We start from the raw sequence: 17208 nt of genomic DNA on the forward strand, positions 1-17208 counted from the left end.
AATGGGGCAATGGATAAGACACATGCCTTTGGTGTGAGAGACCCGGGGTCGATTCCCACTGTGACCCATCCACCAAATGTGTCCCTGAGCAAGGCACTTAACCTGCTGTTGCTCCAAGGCGTGCGACCTCTGACATGTATAGCAATTGTAAGTCGCTTTGGATGAAAGCGTCAGCTAAATGAGTAAATGTAAATTTTTTTTTCAAAAAATACGATTAGTAAATCTTGTTTCAGTCCCTTTTCCTCAACAAAAAAAATATCGTAATAGAAAAATTAAGTCCTAATTCATTTGTGATTTAAATTAATTAAATCAAACTTTATTGACGATATAATGAACATGTTATATTGTTATTGAGGAAAATGTATATTGTTATTGTTATCATTATTGTTTTATTGCCCAGCCCTAATGTGAAGACCTTGGGCTTTTGTAAATTGTGAAAAACAATTAAGAAAATAGTTGACAGATTAATAAGTAATTACACTAACCAGTTTACTGGAAATATGTTCATGTTGTTTCCATGACTAAACATGTAAGTCTCCAGCCCAATTTGAATGTCTTGAATGATGACAGTGAAAGCACAATGATTGTTTTCTTCCCAGTTGCTGTGTTTAAATTCCTCCAGTCTTCCATTATTTCAGCCAAGGCCGTACCGTATTTGACTGAAAGATGATTCACCGCTGTGTTTGTGTCCTCTCCTCCTGTGTCAAGGTTGAACGCCTTCGTGCTGTTCCTATGTGAAGTCCCATTCTGTTGCCAGTTCATAGAGTTTGCTAATGCGGTAGCAGCCCGTGCAGACAAACTCAAACCTTGGCAGAAAGCCTTCTTCTACTGTGGGTGAGAACAACTTTGCATCATACACTGTTTATGTCATTGGAGACTGTACTTCACTGTGAGAAAAATACAACATTTTAGGAATGAGAATTTCATGATAGTTCTTAACATTGCATAAGCTGTTGGAGACACATTTGGGAATGTGTCTTTTATCTACAGCATGTCCTTAATATGACTTTTGTTTTTGTCTCTTGTTTGGATGTCCCCTCTGTTGCTAATTTTCAGGATGGCCCTGTTTCCCATATTCTTGAGTTTCTCCTTTACAACCTTGTTTGGAAATGCCATCGCCTTTGCTACAGGAGTTCTGTACGGCCTTGCGTCTTTAGGCAAAAAGTAAGATGTCTGTTAGTAGCTAGTAACATGCAATGACATAATATATCAAAGCTCTTATGAAGCATCAGGAAACTGTCAGCTATTCTATATAATATAATTTATGTTCAGTGTCTATTTGATTAAAATCTGTAAAATATGAACGTTTTGTAATTACTCATATCTCTCTCACTCATAAAAACACTCTTCTAAAATGTCATATTAAAACAGGCTGTCATATTAAATGCAGTATTCCACACTATAATCAGTTAATAAGATTTTTATTTTATGCTTGGACGTTCTAACAACTCAAATGAGCCTCTTTAATCATGCAAATTAACTTTTTGGCAAGGTGAGCCCTGTTATAACCTCGCAATTAACATTGTCACCTTCTCCTGTCGTACCCTCTTTTCCTTTGTTTCTGCCCACCTCTTCCTCATCATAACTTTTGATTACCCTACTTCTCTCGCATTCTTTCTACCCCTTCTTTCTGTCTCAGGGGAGACGCAGTGACTTACGCCAGACTGCAGCATCAGAAACAGGGGGATGAAGAGAGAATGACAGAAACGGCAAACGGGGCTCCAGAGTGAGGCATCTGCCTTATCACCCTCCTCTTCCTCTCTTTTCTTCGGTTCTTATAGATGATTTTCCATCCATCCTCTCCATCCATGCATATTTCCTCTCTCCAATTTCTGTCACTACATAACACTGGTACTGGGTTTATTTATTTACTTATACTACTGCATTCTTGTTGTTCTGACCTAATAGTATCCAGATTGACGTTGGATTCAGTCCCTTATTATTTGGTACCTGATGTGTAAATGGGATCTCTCATTTTGACTCAATACCTTTTAGATTGTAAGTTTTGATTTCAGGTTTTTAATTCTTATTATGAGTTGTGTTTATTATTTGCTTCCCTTTGTTGCTGTTCTCAGTTGTAAACCCTATTTTTGCAGGAACACACGTGAGGTTCAACCTTTACGCCCAGGAACCTTTCAGGAAATGTGAATAGACATGACTGTGATTGTAAAATGTACATAATTGACTTCAGGTTACTCACTATGATGTTGAGGCTGTGATTCAGAGCTGTCTGGTTTAGACAGTGCAGTGGGTAAAGATAAGTTAAATTAGACACTGGGTTCAGACTTGGGCTGCGCGTGTCATCCTGTTCTTGGCAGCACACTGAAACATTGATATCAGCTCTTTTGCGGCTCGAACCACATTATCATCGCAAAGTTTTGGGCAGTGGGGTGTCCAAAGCCACTTGCATGAACTCTCTGCATTTAATTTCTAAACCTCCTTTAAGCAGTGAATGTATAAACGCTTCATGGAAGGGACCATTTTTGCATTGGAAGTTAACTACGGTAACAGTGAAAACTAGTCCTGCAGAAGTTGGATTTCCATTTATCGTGGGTCTTATAAAACTTAAGTCCATAAAGAGTAAAAATTACATTTGATGAGAAATAAAGGCCTGTGTGTATTTGTTTTATTTTTTTATTGCTTTAAAGAGGACTACATTACCAATTCTATTGAAAGAGACTGCCTGATTTAGACTGACAGTTGATGATACACGGGGCAACTTTTTGAGCAGTATTGCTGGGCAATGTTGCTGGTGTCAAGTCCGACTATGTTTTGAAGGGGGAGGGTGGCGGAGTGTCGGGAGAAGGGGATTACGGTAGTAATCATTACTCATTACCATTGACAGCAACATTGCCCAGCACCATTGCTCTAAAGGTTGCTCCGTGTATCGTCAGCTTTACACTGCAGGTCTGTAAATAACCCTAAGCGTCTTCTGTTAGTTGTGGGTAGGTGTGGCAGTTTGATTTCATAACCTTTGAAAGTTTTTGTATTATTTTGAGTCAACCAAACCTACGTAAAGTATTGAGCATCTCAAAAGAAAAGAAGAGGGATTTTGGTATCACAGTATTACACCCACTGTGCACACAAAACTCTGAATTGCAGCCTGAATGCATTTTTAAACATCCATAGGCATTAGGGATATTTTTAACATTGGGAAATGTATCAGGTATACCCAAAGATAAAGACAGTTTTTGTTTTTATGCTTTCATATATTCATTTTTTTTTCCAGTTGGCTTAAGCTCAGCTCAGGCAGCCATGCACAAAACATTTGGTAGCATGGAGTCTGCTATAAAGGGAATTTCATTAAAAGCTTTCAGGGCATGGGTGAGCTTATTTAGGTATGGTTCCTCATGATCAAGCAGCCAGTAGCCAAGTTGATATTGCAGATTTTGTGGTACATTATATAATGAAAGGCCGTGTGAAATGTGGTCTTTTTAAAACACATACCGTTTGTTTGTTTGCTTCCGAATCTGTTACTGAATATTTTCTGTATTTATTATGAGTCTTAATTAGTACACTCTACCAAAACCCATTAAAATTTAATGAGGGGAAGTGTCTTGATTCAGGGACTAATTGGTCTGTATCCCACACAATCATCACAGCCATGGTTTGCCTTTGTCACTCAAATGAGGTATGCAGTGGTCAACAATGTACGATTTGTGTTTGTATTGTTTTGTTGCCTTGTCGTGTCACCAGTAATATGAATGCCTTGGGATTAATTGTTTACACATACCTCTTACAGCTGTTTCTATCTTAAATCTGTATTACTGGATGTTCAGTGATTGAGTGGATTATTCACAGTACCACCAGCTCTCAGGTATCATACTTCACAATGCGCAGTGTACGGATATAAAGTAGTTTATGCATAGATCATAGATATATGCTAACTATTATAAGCATGACTATGAAAAGAGCCAATGGAAAAGCAAGTGATTAAACATTACAAATAAACCAGCAGTATGCTACAGCCTGACACTACACACTCTTACACTTTTAATAAGATAAAAAACAAACAAACACTGTTTTCCTTGTCCACAGGCATTCAGCCACCCATCCGTTTTTATTTTCTTGCATTAAAAGGCATCCAAGACTCCTGTGATTTGATTGATTTTGATCTGCAGGTGCTGAGTGCATATTTTGCTGTAAGGGATATGTGTATAATGTGTGTTGTGATGTGAATCTTGATCCCGAGAACAATTAGTGAATTAAACAAACTTGCTACTACTACTGTGGTGTTGACTTGTTATGTTTAGTTGGGCCACCCCTACTAACTTTTCCTTTTGCGCCATCACAAGGTGAAATATCTCATTATATTGATTGCCATAACATTTGCTACAGATATTCAGCGTACTTGCAGGATAAATTCTAATCACTTTGGTGATCCTTTTCTATACCAGCTCCACCAGTCTGACACATAATTTGTTATAGATATTAATGGTTTCCAGACACAATACAGTATGAAGGGTTCATTTGCAAAATCAGATATCTCTGTTTTTATTTATTTTCCTATATTGTGTTTTTTTAACTATTGGGTGGATTTGCTTTAACTATCTTCTAATTTTGCAGCCATACATTCACAGAAACTGTTATTACTTTATATAATGCTTTTGGCTCAACATAGGTTACTTCATAAATTAATTTTCCAAACTGACATGACAAGTACAATAATGCAGTCCTTGCCACAAAATAACTACTCCCACCAACCTGCTCTCAATGTCTCTTCTAGTAATTTTCTTTGGCTGCAGTCTCAGTTTTCCAGATAAAGACTATTCTGTCTTAATGAGCCACTGGATGTGTTCCTTTAGGGATTTTGGGTAAAAAAGTATATTTCGCAAAATGTCAAACTATTCCTAAATCTCCTTTTGATCCACAAAATATTCGTTGTCTTTGAAAAAAATATAATCCAGTGGACTGGACCACAAACAGCATGAAGTTCTTGACTGAACCCTCTCAGGCTCTTACAGAGAATGTGCTGCAACTGAATAGATACCATTTTTAAACTTTTATGTTCTACTATTCTTTGAGTTCTAGCCTAAATATTTTTCCTACATAGGCCTATCCCTTTCCACAAGGACATGGTACCAAATAAACCATACCCTTTGTATTACACTCCTCACTTGGATTATTTTATGTGAATGTTTGTTTAGTTGTGCTGCATGCAAGTCAAATAGATTGAATAGGCTACATCACAGCAAGCTGTATAAAACAAATGGCTATCAGTGACACTTCATGTGCATATGGATTTTTAGACAGTCAAAGGTTATGTTACTGGTGATTCCTGTTTCATTAAGTAATTCAGTAAATGATCCCTGCCTCTCACCATTTAATTAAAACTGCATAATGTCAGCATTATCCCTCCCTTGTCAGGCATCTTCTCTCACCTATAAAGCTTAATATTTTTTCCAGTCTTAATATGTTGCCCTTTGAGTGCAGATTAGTGAGATTAAGTTGTGGCACCCAGCTGCTTCTTTCTCATATTAATAGATCTTTATTCATTTGATTTTCAAGGATTAGTCCATATCAGTGCATCTGCTGCCTCTGATCTGTTCTTACTATAGACAAAGACTTTTCAACAGAGGGCGCCATTGCATTATTTCATCACTATGACTTAGTTTAAAGTAGTTATTTAACCTATTTAATTGAATATATTATTGTTACATTGCTAGTTGTTCAAAGGGGAATTGAACCTGTGATTCCACACTTGCAGGTTAATCATTGGCCTGCACATGCATGACAGGTTTAATGTTAATACCAGCAGATGCAGTGGCACCAAGTATATGACAAACAACATAAGAGCTGGAAGCTTAATGAAGGCTGAGCATCATGAGAACCAATCCTCCCTCATTTCCACTTCATGAGCAGCAAATAGCCATTTATTATCTAAACAGAAATCTCATTTTGCAGTCATTAAAACTATTTGTCATGAAGGTAATAATGGCTTTTAAGTGACTGAACTCATGTTATCTACTGATAGACTCATTTGGGCTCCTGTGGGAAAACTCCAGGGATGATGAAAACGACCAAATGAGGTTGCATGATGATGAATCTCAGCCATTTGATCAGCCTCCTGACTCTGTGATGCACTAATGGAGAGCAAAATATGAACTGAATGATGCTTTTAATATTGACAAAAATATCCCAAGGCTCATGGCCTACAGTAGAATCACTGCATGAGGAAAGGAGAAGAAATGTAGCCTAGATCTGAAAATGAAAATTAAGTTGTTTAATTTAGCTAATGTTATATGACATGACCAAATATTAATCTAGCCAGAGCTGTGTGGGATATAGTGGTGGATGAAGTAGCCTACTCAGATCTTGTAGCCTACTACCAGATAATGTATAGGCTAAATACTCACTTAGGCCTACAAGTAAGATGCTTGCATTAGAAAATTATGCAAAAATACAGAGGTAGGCCTAATTGACAAAAAATGTACCTTTAGTAAAGTTGTCTGTATGCAGAATCATCCACTCTCCTGTCAATATTATATCAGTGGATTGTTTTCATTGATTGATTTAGTCAGTAGACTACTTGTGTACCCTGCGACCCTGTATGCAGGATAGGCTAAGCGGTTGACGATGGATGGATGGACTACGTGAGTAGTAGGCTACCCTAAATACCACCCACTAGAGATATTTGAAATAGCCTAATGACATTTAAAATGGAATTAGGCTTATAATAGTCTTTTTTTGTGTAGAATTTCTCCCCCACATGAAATCCACCTTAGGTTAGAAGGAATAGGTGTACCTGTGTAGGCATATCAAATTTTAATCTCCTGAGGCGGAGGACTAACACTTGTCTGTCTGTCGGCTTTCCTCATCTCCGGGTTGCATCATGCTTGGGAACTTTGCTCCAATGAGCGGTTTGCTTTGTGCTTTGTGAAGGGAGAGAGAGAGAGAGAGAGAGAGAGAGAGAGAGAGACGGGTGCAGCGTTGCCACCAACAGGACTAGAGTCAAAAAAAAAACAAAAAAAAAACTCACAGCGAGCAACATCACCTGCGGAGAGACGCGCCAGCTTCTTACGCTGGATTCCCCTGTGGCTTTGGGAAAAGGCATCCTCCGCGTTGCTGTGTGTTTTTGTTTTGTTTTTCACGAGAAGCGTTATCAGGAAGGAAATCCTTAAGTCTCTCTCGGTATATTGTCACAGGAAAAGGTTGCGCCCAAATCTGTCCCTCTTGAGGACGGGACCTTTTGAAGCTTAAAGCAACAACAATGGACTGCGTTTCCACCGGGAACTTACTCTTGGAGCCGTGCTGCACACACACGCGGGATTGCAGCGTTTCAAACCAAGGGGCCGTTAGTCTGTTTAGTTGTTAAACAGTGTTTACTGTGACGGAGGGAGGGTAGGGGGGGTCGCCAGTCTGAGCCCGCGATGCCCGCGAGGAACAGGTACAACCTGGTGGACGATGTGGCGGACTCGAGGGTGCCGCTACATAATGAAGAGGCTTATCAGCATGGGATTTACTTCCAAGCCAAGGTGAAATGCGCTTTTCCCTTCCATATTTTGACAGTTTACCACACAGGCATTAGAGTGTTGAGTTGTGTTGGAGCGGGGCGGCAGGTGCACTAGACTCTTTCAGCTGGGTTCAAACATGAAGTTTGAACACATGGCAGTGCACTCCTCTTCACACATGTGGTGTAATGCTGCTAGTGAAATGGAAAATTGTAGTTTGTTTGTCTCAGATTTCATTTGGATAACATCATCATTCAAAACTGAGGGAGATGTCCTTATTTTTGATGCTCAAAGGTGAACTGAGTGTGTTTTCAGGTTTTCCCCACAAGTCATTAAATTATTAAGTTCCCAGGGAAGCAGCTTGGCAGTATTTAGTTTTTCATGGCCCTTTTCACACACACACAAACACACACACACACACCAAGCTGTAACTTTATCATGGGCTTTCTGAGATGATTTGCACCAGTTAAATCTAAATCTATTTTAGTTGTTAAACAGGAAACAGAGAGCACTGGGGTGGAAAGGGTTAAAACCAGGGAGTGTTATTGGTCCAAAGTTCATTCACAAGGGTGTATGTATACAGTTTCATTAGGCCTGCTCCTCAAGCAGCATCTCAGTCTTTCTTTCTCAAAATTTAAATTTAGTGTTGTGAACACAATCACATAGTAAATCAATTTCTCACTGTGGATAAACAACAAAATAAATAAGAGTGAGAATCTGATGCAGACAGATACACACAGCCACATAAACACATGTGCATCCTTCCTCATATACTGTAGCAGCGTGAACATATAGCGCAAATTGTATCTGATAAGAAAAAAACTATGTCTCAGTGATTTGCTAAAGTATCCAATACACCATGAGATGCTGAGTAAATGCATAAGCCAACAAATACAAATGGGAACAAAAAGATTGATAGTGTCAGATTTTCTGACTCCTTTTATGCTCTTAGACCATTTTGAGTATTCAAAATGATAGAAATAACAGCATCATGGTCCTCAGAGCCCCTCAGTTACACAGCCACATACAGGCCACAAAGCTAGTCCTTTATACAATACATTGAACACATTTTATTTCCTAAATAGAGAAGCAGAAAACTAATTTTGTTGCCCTGAGCCTCACTTTGGGAGCCACTGGAGTTTAATAAGCTGAACAATCAGTGGCTGTAATCAGTGCCTTGTGAGAATAGAAGTTGATTTAATACATAATGTCATTGTGTTTGTTACGTGTGACATGGAAGAGTAATTGTGCAGTCGTAGTGTGCGGGATAATATCTATCTAATGTGTGTAATTGTTTACTACAGTACGTGGGGAGTCTTGACGTTCCCAGGCCCAACAGTCGGATGGAGATTGTGGCAGCCATGAGGAGAATCAGGGTAAGATGAAATCATTATTTCATCAGTTTTTTTGAGCAGAAACACACACACACACGTGCCTCCTTAGTCCTGTGTTGCTTGCTCCATGATGGAGGACAGAAACAATCTTTACAATAACACAGTGAATACACATACAATACACACAATAAGAAATTGCGGCTGTCAGATAAAATATGTATTGAGAATTTAGTGCGCATGCACTGGCTGGACAACAATGTGACTTCTGAAAGCAACTGAGGGATGAATTTTGTCGAAAGAAAAAGCAATAAGAGAGAGGTGGATCGCGTGGCTTCCCTTGCTGAATAGTACATTGCCCTTTCTAGATATGTTTGTGAGAGTTTTAAGGGCACAATGTGAGTGAGCATGTTATTGCTGCCGTTGATTAAAGTCAGACTGTGGGTTATTATTATTGTGTTGAGCTGATAGTTTATCAAAATTCCACAAATCAACCTTTTTTGTTCTTATGAGCTTTATTTGTTTTCTCCCTGTCACCCTACTCTTTTCATTATTCACCATCATCATAGTCAGGCTTGGCTTCCCCATAAAACTATATCAGTAGTATTACTATGGGGATCATGTAATCATTTCCCCCTCTCATTGTCCCAGCAGGCCAGCAGTTTCTCCAGAAGCCATATCAGATAGCTGGATGCTTCTGTAATTTAAGTGTGACTCACTAGACCAGCTTGGTTCAGACATGACAAGGCTCTTAAGCCTAGCTGAGTGAATATGCAGTAGTGAAATGTGTGATTTCATTTTTTGAGCCATAATGTGCATTTATCCTCTTAAAAATGCATGAGTTTTGAGGCACAACATGCAAACTTTTTAAAAATACATTTTGGGGAATTCTTCTATGTATCTTTTTCAAGACTCTTACATTGTCTTCTCTCCTGTAGTGTAAAGGATTGGGTATGTAGGTGGCTGCTGTGTTGCTTTAAGTGTGAATCTTTGTGTGTATAAAATCAGAGGAACCCCGCCATTAAAAAGAGATATTTTAGGCAAGCTGAACCCATCCGCGGAAGTAGTTCTGTGGAACTGAAAGAAAGCCATACAGTTTATGTGTATCTGTGTGAATGGGCTGAGAGTGCAGATAGTGCCTGTTGTTTCCTGCGATTCCCATACTGACAAATCAATAAGGTTTTTTGAGTAAACGTGATTGTTGGGGAGATACACCCTCATCGGGCTGAGGCAGAATATTACCAGCAGCTGAGAAGCCAGAGCAGGTTTAGGCAGGCAGGGAAGATGCTTTGGATTGCTACAAGAAAAAGATGATGTTTCTGAAGAAAATACATAAGACCTAGTTGTTTTTGCATCAAATCTAGATCTGTTTACCAGCATCTATTTATATAATGTTCCTATTTAAAAATACACACAGCGTGTCATTATGTGCTTATTTATGTCTGAGTGTGTGCTCATACGTGGATGCATACATCTTGGGTTTGTGTACCTCTCTATATTAAGTTCCCTAGAGGTCCAAAGAAAGGCTTGAATGAATAATGAATGAGTAAATCTATTTAGGTTGTAACTCTCAACCTTTTGTATAAAATATCTTTGTTTTTGAATGGTTAATGAATGAAGCAGAACGCTCCTTTAAAGAGCCCCCTGTGACAAATGTAAACAGGAGAGCATGGCTGATGGCAAGAGCTGATCTATAAAAAAAACAACCCATCATTTATTAATTTGTCATGTGTGTTTAATGTAATCTCTGCTGGCAGTGACTGGAAAGATGTTACTATTTATAGACTTGTGTGATTACACTGATCGGTGGATGACTTTGGCATAGCTTTTACTGTGTCGTGGCATCTTTGCTGTTGAAGTTATATAGCGAGACTACATAACTTTTACTGAACAGCAGTCACTGTGGCCACAAGTTGCAATTGCAAGTGAAATTCCCTTCATTTTCCAAGATTCACTTGCTCTAAAGACATCAGTAGACATCCAGGTTGACCAGGGGTTTAATGTAATTGATTTTGCTTTCAAAGAACAGTCTAACATTTTGGGAAATATGGTTATTTACATTCTTGCTGAGAGTTAAATATGAAGTTACAGCTGGGAAATGGTTAGCATAGCTTAGCCTTAAAACTGGACAAAAACCAAAATCTGATGATATAACATGTTAATTAGTGAGCTTTAGAGGTGCTGGTGGGTGGAATTATTTACTTCTGGGCAGAACCAGGCTGCTCTGTTTCAAGTTGCTATGACAAGCTAAACTAAACATCTCTTCCCAGTAGATTCATATTTTAGGCCAGCCCTGAGAGTGGTATTGATCTTTTCATCTAATGCTGGTCAAGAAAAAGAATAAGCATGTTTCCCAAAATGTCATGTCAACATAAAACCCAAAAAAGACATCATCATTAAATCAACTGGAATGGGACCACAAGCAGGATAAAACAATAATCCCCTCTGCGACATGCTAATATGTAGTTTAAGTAGGGCTGGACAATAATTATCACAATGTAATTTATTTCAATAACAATATAACAAATGTTCCATAAATATTTAAGAAATGTTTGATTTTATTCACTTATTCACATACACAAATTAGGACTTAATTCCTTCATTAAGATGTTTATTTTGTTGAGGAAAAAGGAGAAAAAGCTTTTACTTAATTTTAATTAAAAGACTTTATTGTAATTATTTTGAATGTTCTACCTCAGATTTGTGAAGTGATCCACTGTTTGGTATCAAGTGTTGACCATAAAGAAAAGTTTAAACCACAATTAACCTTCAGGTTGTACAACTTTCACTCAGGAGCAAAAATCAGCCTTCAAACGAAGTGAAAGTAAAAACTATTCGATACTTATCGTGATAATTATTGATACCGACAGTTGTGAAACACATCGTTCAGCCCTAAGTTTAAGTAGCAAAAGTCGTATAATCAGAACTTTCTCAGTATGTCAGTTAAACAGCAGCAATAAATAAAAGTTTGCTAACTAAAGCTGGCTAACATTAGCCATTATAAGCTACATAATAGTCACACTAGATCAGGTAAGACTGTAGCAGCAGCATTTGGAGTATATTCAACTGGCCGAGGTTACATGTGTCTAACTGCTTGTAAGTTCAACTTTTCATTTGTCATTTTTTTCTTCTTTCAGATTTACATGCTCTAATTTTAAAGTAGGTCTTATGGAACTGTTAATGCACCTGCTGTTTGTGTTGCCTCAATTTCAAACACATGGGAAAGTAAAGACTGTACTTTTGTGCACTTCCTTTTGGAGTGAACCCTCTCACACTCTGCCCACACTGTGTGAATGCAAACACTTAAGCGTTTTAGAGGACAGGCACGCGCGTCTGGGATTGGTTGCCAAGTCAAATGTAATTAGCTTTGTGTAGAGTAATATTGACTGGCCTTTCTGAATTTCTCCTCATCTCCTTTCACAAAAGCAAAGGCCTTGTCTTTAATTTGAAAGCCCAACCCTTTAGCCGAGAGACTGCGCAGAGGCTCTCGCGGATGAGTGTGATTAAAAAGAGTAATTTTTAATAAAAAAAGAGTAATTTAATTACTTGTTTAATGAAATGTATGTGGTTGATTGTTCTTATGTTGTATGTATGATGCTTTGGAAATATTGTTGTTACACATTCATGCCAATAAAGCTAAATTGAATTGAATTGAGTAGGAGTGGCATGAACGGATGGCAGTGGGAGAAAGATTGGAGAGGAAGTCCTGAAATTGAGAGGGTTTATATGGTGGCTGGCAGAGACGTAGTCGTTTCATCTCCCTCAGCTAATCTTTTTAGTCTCAGTCGATGTGAGAAAACAGGAGCAAACATGAGCAGAGAGAACGGGACAGCAGACAACACAGCCTGATCAGAGGAGCTATGCTGGTTGAGTCAAGTCCTCAACAGTGTTGCAAACACACACACCTGCCATTCCTACTGCAAGAAAGTGAAAAGACACAATTTTGTATCCTGTGGGTCCTTTCAGAGCTCTGTTTTGTTAAATATCCTCCCATTATGGCTGACTGGTCCTACTGTGTTGGTTTATAAGAATTTGTTTCATTCAGTTTGACCAGTGGTGTAGAAATCGAACCATCCCAGCGGTGTGAAAGTGCATTCACACACTTGTTTGTATGTGTGTGTGTGAGCTCTAGTGCTCCATAATAGCGAGACCCCTCGCATTCTAACAAACTCTGCAATTGATTAACAAAGCTGAATGACAAAGGCTGCCGTTGCTGCGTCCCACATGGAGACATGATGTAGTCGCCCACAGCTCACCGCCTCAGAAAAGGACATGTGTATACTAGAATTTCCATTGGGAAACAAACATGCGCTATTTACTGAAGGCCACTGTCTATCTACAAAAGGAAATAATTTTAAGGCTATTCCCCTCTCTCTTACTCCCTCATGTCCAACCCTCCTTCCTCCACTGCTGTTTTCTTTCCATCCCCTCACTCTCCTCCTACCAAAATAGCCTGTCTCAATTTAGCCCATCTCTGCCATCTACTCAGTCCTGACAGGAATAGATTTTAGGCTGAGGGCAGGCTATGCATGCTTCCCTTTGAATTTTGATCGGCTCTAATGGGATTTTAAGCCTCCCTCACATGTCCGTCAGGTTGCAGCCTCCTTCCTCAGACTCCCAAGAGTCTCGCTGGAAATAACATGGCTCCTATGTTTCTGCATTTGTCCCCTTGTCTGTCCGGGACATCTCATGAGAAGATCTCTGTCTGCCGTGCGAGAAAGAAGCAAACCGTGTGGGGTTTTTTTTTTGGTTCCTCCATTTCAGTATGAGTCCATTGAGTCTGTGTCAGTCTTTTGAGAGCACACTGAGCTGTCATGACTCATTCAGGAGCAGATGTTTGGCTGTCAAGAGAGATGCAGTGGCAAAACAGGCACTCCGGACCTGTGAATGCAACAGAAATGTTTTCTTTACCTTAGTTGTACGTTGTGTCATTCGGTGTCTCTGCTTCCGACTTTACTCAAACTGTGTACGCCATGACAGTTACATAATCTTTTTTTCATGTACTTTTGGTTTTATCTGTGTTTTATCGTCTTTGCACTTGTTAAGGCACTTTTTTGAAAAGTGCTCTTTAAAAAAAGATTATTTTTATGTCATTATTATAATGGTAGCTAAGTGAAAATTGGCATACAAATATTGGCATTACGTCTTCCAGTTGCAGGTTTTGTCAACAAAATCCCTTGAGAACTGCTAAATCATCAAGCACAGCTAATGCACCAGTGTTGCAAAGCACACATTGTTAGTAACCATCTCTCTTCTATATGCTCATGTGACCATTTGTCATTCACTCATACACCACTGTGGCTGCAGTCAACTCATTTGGAAGCAGCCAAATAAATAACATCCCACAGAGAAAACAGAGAAGTGTCCATATTTCACTTCCTCATGCTGTCTTTTCTCTGTTTCCCTATCTCTTTCACTTCATTCTTTATGGTCAGATTTTGGAGGCTAGCCATAACAAATACTTACCTATAACTAAAGGCTGCAGAACATGCACACGCAGATTAGTGATGACATTACATATGGCTATGCATGAGTGTGAAATGCACAAATGAGGCATTTCACCCTAAACTACAGTAGAGCCAAAGTTAGACTCAAACACGGATGATGATCAAACAACATGACCATGAGGAAAACCAGATCCAACATAAACAACACCATTATCAGCATAACAATTACATACCCTGCATGTCCCAGAAAACAAGGAGAGAAATGGGAGCACAGCTTAACTCCAGGGGTGGTTACAGATCTATAGCAAAGTGGGGGCGGTTGGTTGGGTGTTCTTCCATGTGCACTCACGTGTGCGTGTGTGTGTGGCAGGGGGCATTGTTTTCACTTGTATTCGTGCTAGCTTAATGGCAGATTTACAATAGCATAGTAAGTGACCTATATGTGTACTGGATTAGATGTAATTTTAGCTTTGAAAGGGTGCAGTTACCCTTTGTTTATTCAAACCCCTAGAGAACAGGGGTCCCATTCTTCTTAATTAACAGTAATCTAAAAATAAATCACAATCTGTGATATTTAAAAGTGTATTTCTGCATGAACTGCTCTGTTAAGGACAGGTCACACCAGAAAGTGGCACAGTGAAATTGTAAAGACAAAAATAAAAATTGCTCTAGAAACTTCCTGACATAGTGACTACTCGCAGGGCTAGCTAGTGTACTACTGTAGCTGCTAACCACTAACAGGCTAGCTAGGACCATACTAGAGCTAGTGAGTCACAATAGCTCCACAAGCTTTGTTTGTACTATTCTGGTGTACATGATTTAATTCAGTAAAGAGTTTTATTAGAAAAGCTCTCCAGGTTAATGAGCTTGCTAGCCGCTTGCTAACTGACAGCTAGAAAGCTCCATCACCACACGTTACAATAGCTTCACACAGTTTATTCTAAAGGTCTGCAAAACCCTTCCTTTTTGTGAAGCATTTCATAATCAGACAGAAGAGGTTAAATAGAAGTGAATTGTGTGGCACAATAGCTTCCTCTATTTTGTACTCTCCGTTGTCGTGAAGGTCAGCACTCTCAAGACAGCTTGACAGCGCAAATTTGCAGTTTGAAGTTCACCAGAGTTGATGCAAAAAGGCCATGCAGATTTACTGTGTCCCGAAGAGCGAATACAATGATTGCAGTGATTCAATTGAAATTTACACATTTTGCTGTTTGAAACACTTTTGTGACCATGGCCTTAGTTGTAACTTCGCTGTAAAACCTGATGCTCCATGCTGGAAGTTAGCGTTCAGATTCTCTGAGAAACACTTCATCATATTTTACCAGCAGATATTTGAGTCAAAAACATTAACACAGTGAAATGATTTTCTCTTTATCCTGAGATGGAACACTTTTGGAACACACACCTTTTTTTCATGACTGTACTGTTTTTTTTCTTTCTTTATCTTTGTATTTCCTGCTGTTTCTCGATACTGGTGTGTGAGGTGGATAAATATACTGAAGGGACAGCAGGTCTTTCCTCACATGAATGGACAGACAGGTGGTGAGTGGTCCCTGCTTCTACAACCAGCATCATGTTGCACGCATACACAAACACACAGGCTTCTGCTTTCATCGTCTTCCCTAAGGCTACACTATGTCTTTCAGTGCCACAATTAGTCAAGTCTTATTTACTCTGACCTCCCCATGCTCACCCAAAACAAGCCCAATCCCAAGGAAAAGACATATATAAAGCTCTGAACTCAATTCTGCTGCAGAGCCTAAAGGCACATTTTCTTCATAGACATTTCTTGACCATTGCTCTCTGCAGCCTTAGCACGCAAAGTTGGCATAGTTGTGGTTGTTGTATTTCTTATTTTATTGACAAATGAATGTAGTGTGTTATTTTTAGCATTTCCAGACTTGAAAATCAATATTTTCTAAAACAGTAACACAACACAGATGTCAGTAAAACAAAAAAAGTCACATAGGACCGTAAAATTCAAATGTCACACAAGCTGATCGGGGTGGCATTTCCAACCAGGTCAGCTGTAAAAGTGCAGCGTTAGTTTTACTCTATTTGGGGGTATTGCGATATGTCAGCAAGTCTAAGCTTATAGTTACATTACAGTGTGAAGGTCAGTCCTAAAACCTGCTTGTTACTGTTGTTACTGCCTGCTGCCAAGCCTTCTGTAGATAATCTCAATTCAAACACAACTAAAGTCAACAGACTAGGAACTGGACATGTGTGTGACCAGTCTATTAGGTGAGTGTGTGTGTGTGTGTGTGTGTGTGTGTGTGTGTGTGTGTGTGTGTGTGTGTGTGCCTGCACCTGCATATCAGCAGTCATGTAAGCACTTTTACATGAGGGTGCTCATACTGCAAAGAATGAGAGTTGGCCAAAAAGTCCTGTATGCACAAATGGTGGAAACACAACAAATGTATACTTTACCTTTCCTAAAAAAAATGACCATTTGACAAGGTAATGCAGAATTTTTCTGTTTTAAAAGACATACATTCTGAGCATTTTGAACATATACAACGCTTTTTAAAAAACATATTATATTATATTATATATCATATTAAATAACATAAGGGAGTCGTCATACCTAATTCTACCTCAGCCTAACGTGTGGTAGTACGTGGTAGTGAGTCTGAGCAGTTCTAATTTAGTGAGTTTATCATTTTTTATGGAGTTTCCCTTTGCAATTCACAAATTTTTACAGTTATTGTAGTGCAAGGGTTTTCAAAGTGTGAGGCGGACCTCTCTAGGGGGGCTCCAAACAGTTTCAGGGGAGGTTCATACATATGTATACATCATTTTCCGACACATCAATTCACTGGGGTCTCTAAGCTGCAAGTTGCTATTTAAGCTTCATAAATGACTACAGTGATGATAAGTCAACACCTCTCTGACACAGTTTTTAAAAACATGAAATATTTGTTCCAGGTACATGTAGCTACTGTTTATTTCTTCTCTTTTGCCAGAGACATTCACAGT

At 39.0% G+C, this 17208-nt stretch overlaps 2 protein-coding genes across 5 annotated transcripts in view; both read left to right on the top strand.

Moving 5' to 3' along the window:
• The window catches only part of cacfd1 (calcium channel flower domain containing 1), a 9620-nt gene extending 5396 nt beyond the window's left edge, over window positions 1–4224 (top strand). The window contains exon 5 of one of the 2 annotated variants that reach the window (XM_046067077.1): window positions 1640–4224. In XM_046067077.1, the coding sequence (XP_045923033.1) occupies window positions 1640–1730 (91 nt within the window). In that variant the 3' untranslated portion in view covers window positions 1731–4224. Of the gene's footprint in view, window positions 1–1191; window positions 1387–1639 lie in introns of those variants that run through there. The other variant, XM_046067076.1, reaches the window with a different exon arrangement.
• A 2726-nt stretch (window positions 4225–6950) lies between these two features.
• si:dkey-34e4.1 (carboxyl-terminal PDZ ligand of neuronal nitric oxide synthase protein) overlaps window positions 6951–17208 on the top strand; it is a 55573-nt gene continuing 45315 nt past the window's right edge. For 2 of the 3 annotated variants that reach the window (XR_006827892.1, XM_046067414.1), the window contains exons 1-2: window positions 6952–7475; window positions 8756–8827. Coding sequence is in view for 2 of the 3 variants with exons in the window: in XM_046067414.1 (XP_045923370.1) it covers window positions 7371–7475; window positions 8756–8827 (177 nt within the window). In the remaining variant the exon portion in view is untranslated. Of the gene's footprint in view, window positions 7476–8755; window positions 8828–17208 lie in introns of all 3 variants that reach the window. The other variant, XM_046067413.1, reaches the window with a different exon arrangement.

Source organism: Micropterus dolomieu, linkage group LG13 (genome assembly GCF_021292245.1).
Source record: "Micropterus dolomieu isolate WLL.071019.BEF.003 ecotype Adirondacks linkage group LG13, ASM2129224v1, whole genome shotgun sequence".
Classification (NCBI taxonomy): Eukaryota; Metazoa; Chordata; class Actinopteri; order Centrarchiformes; family Centrarchidae; genus Micropterus; species Micropterus dolomieu.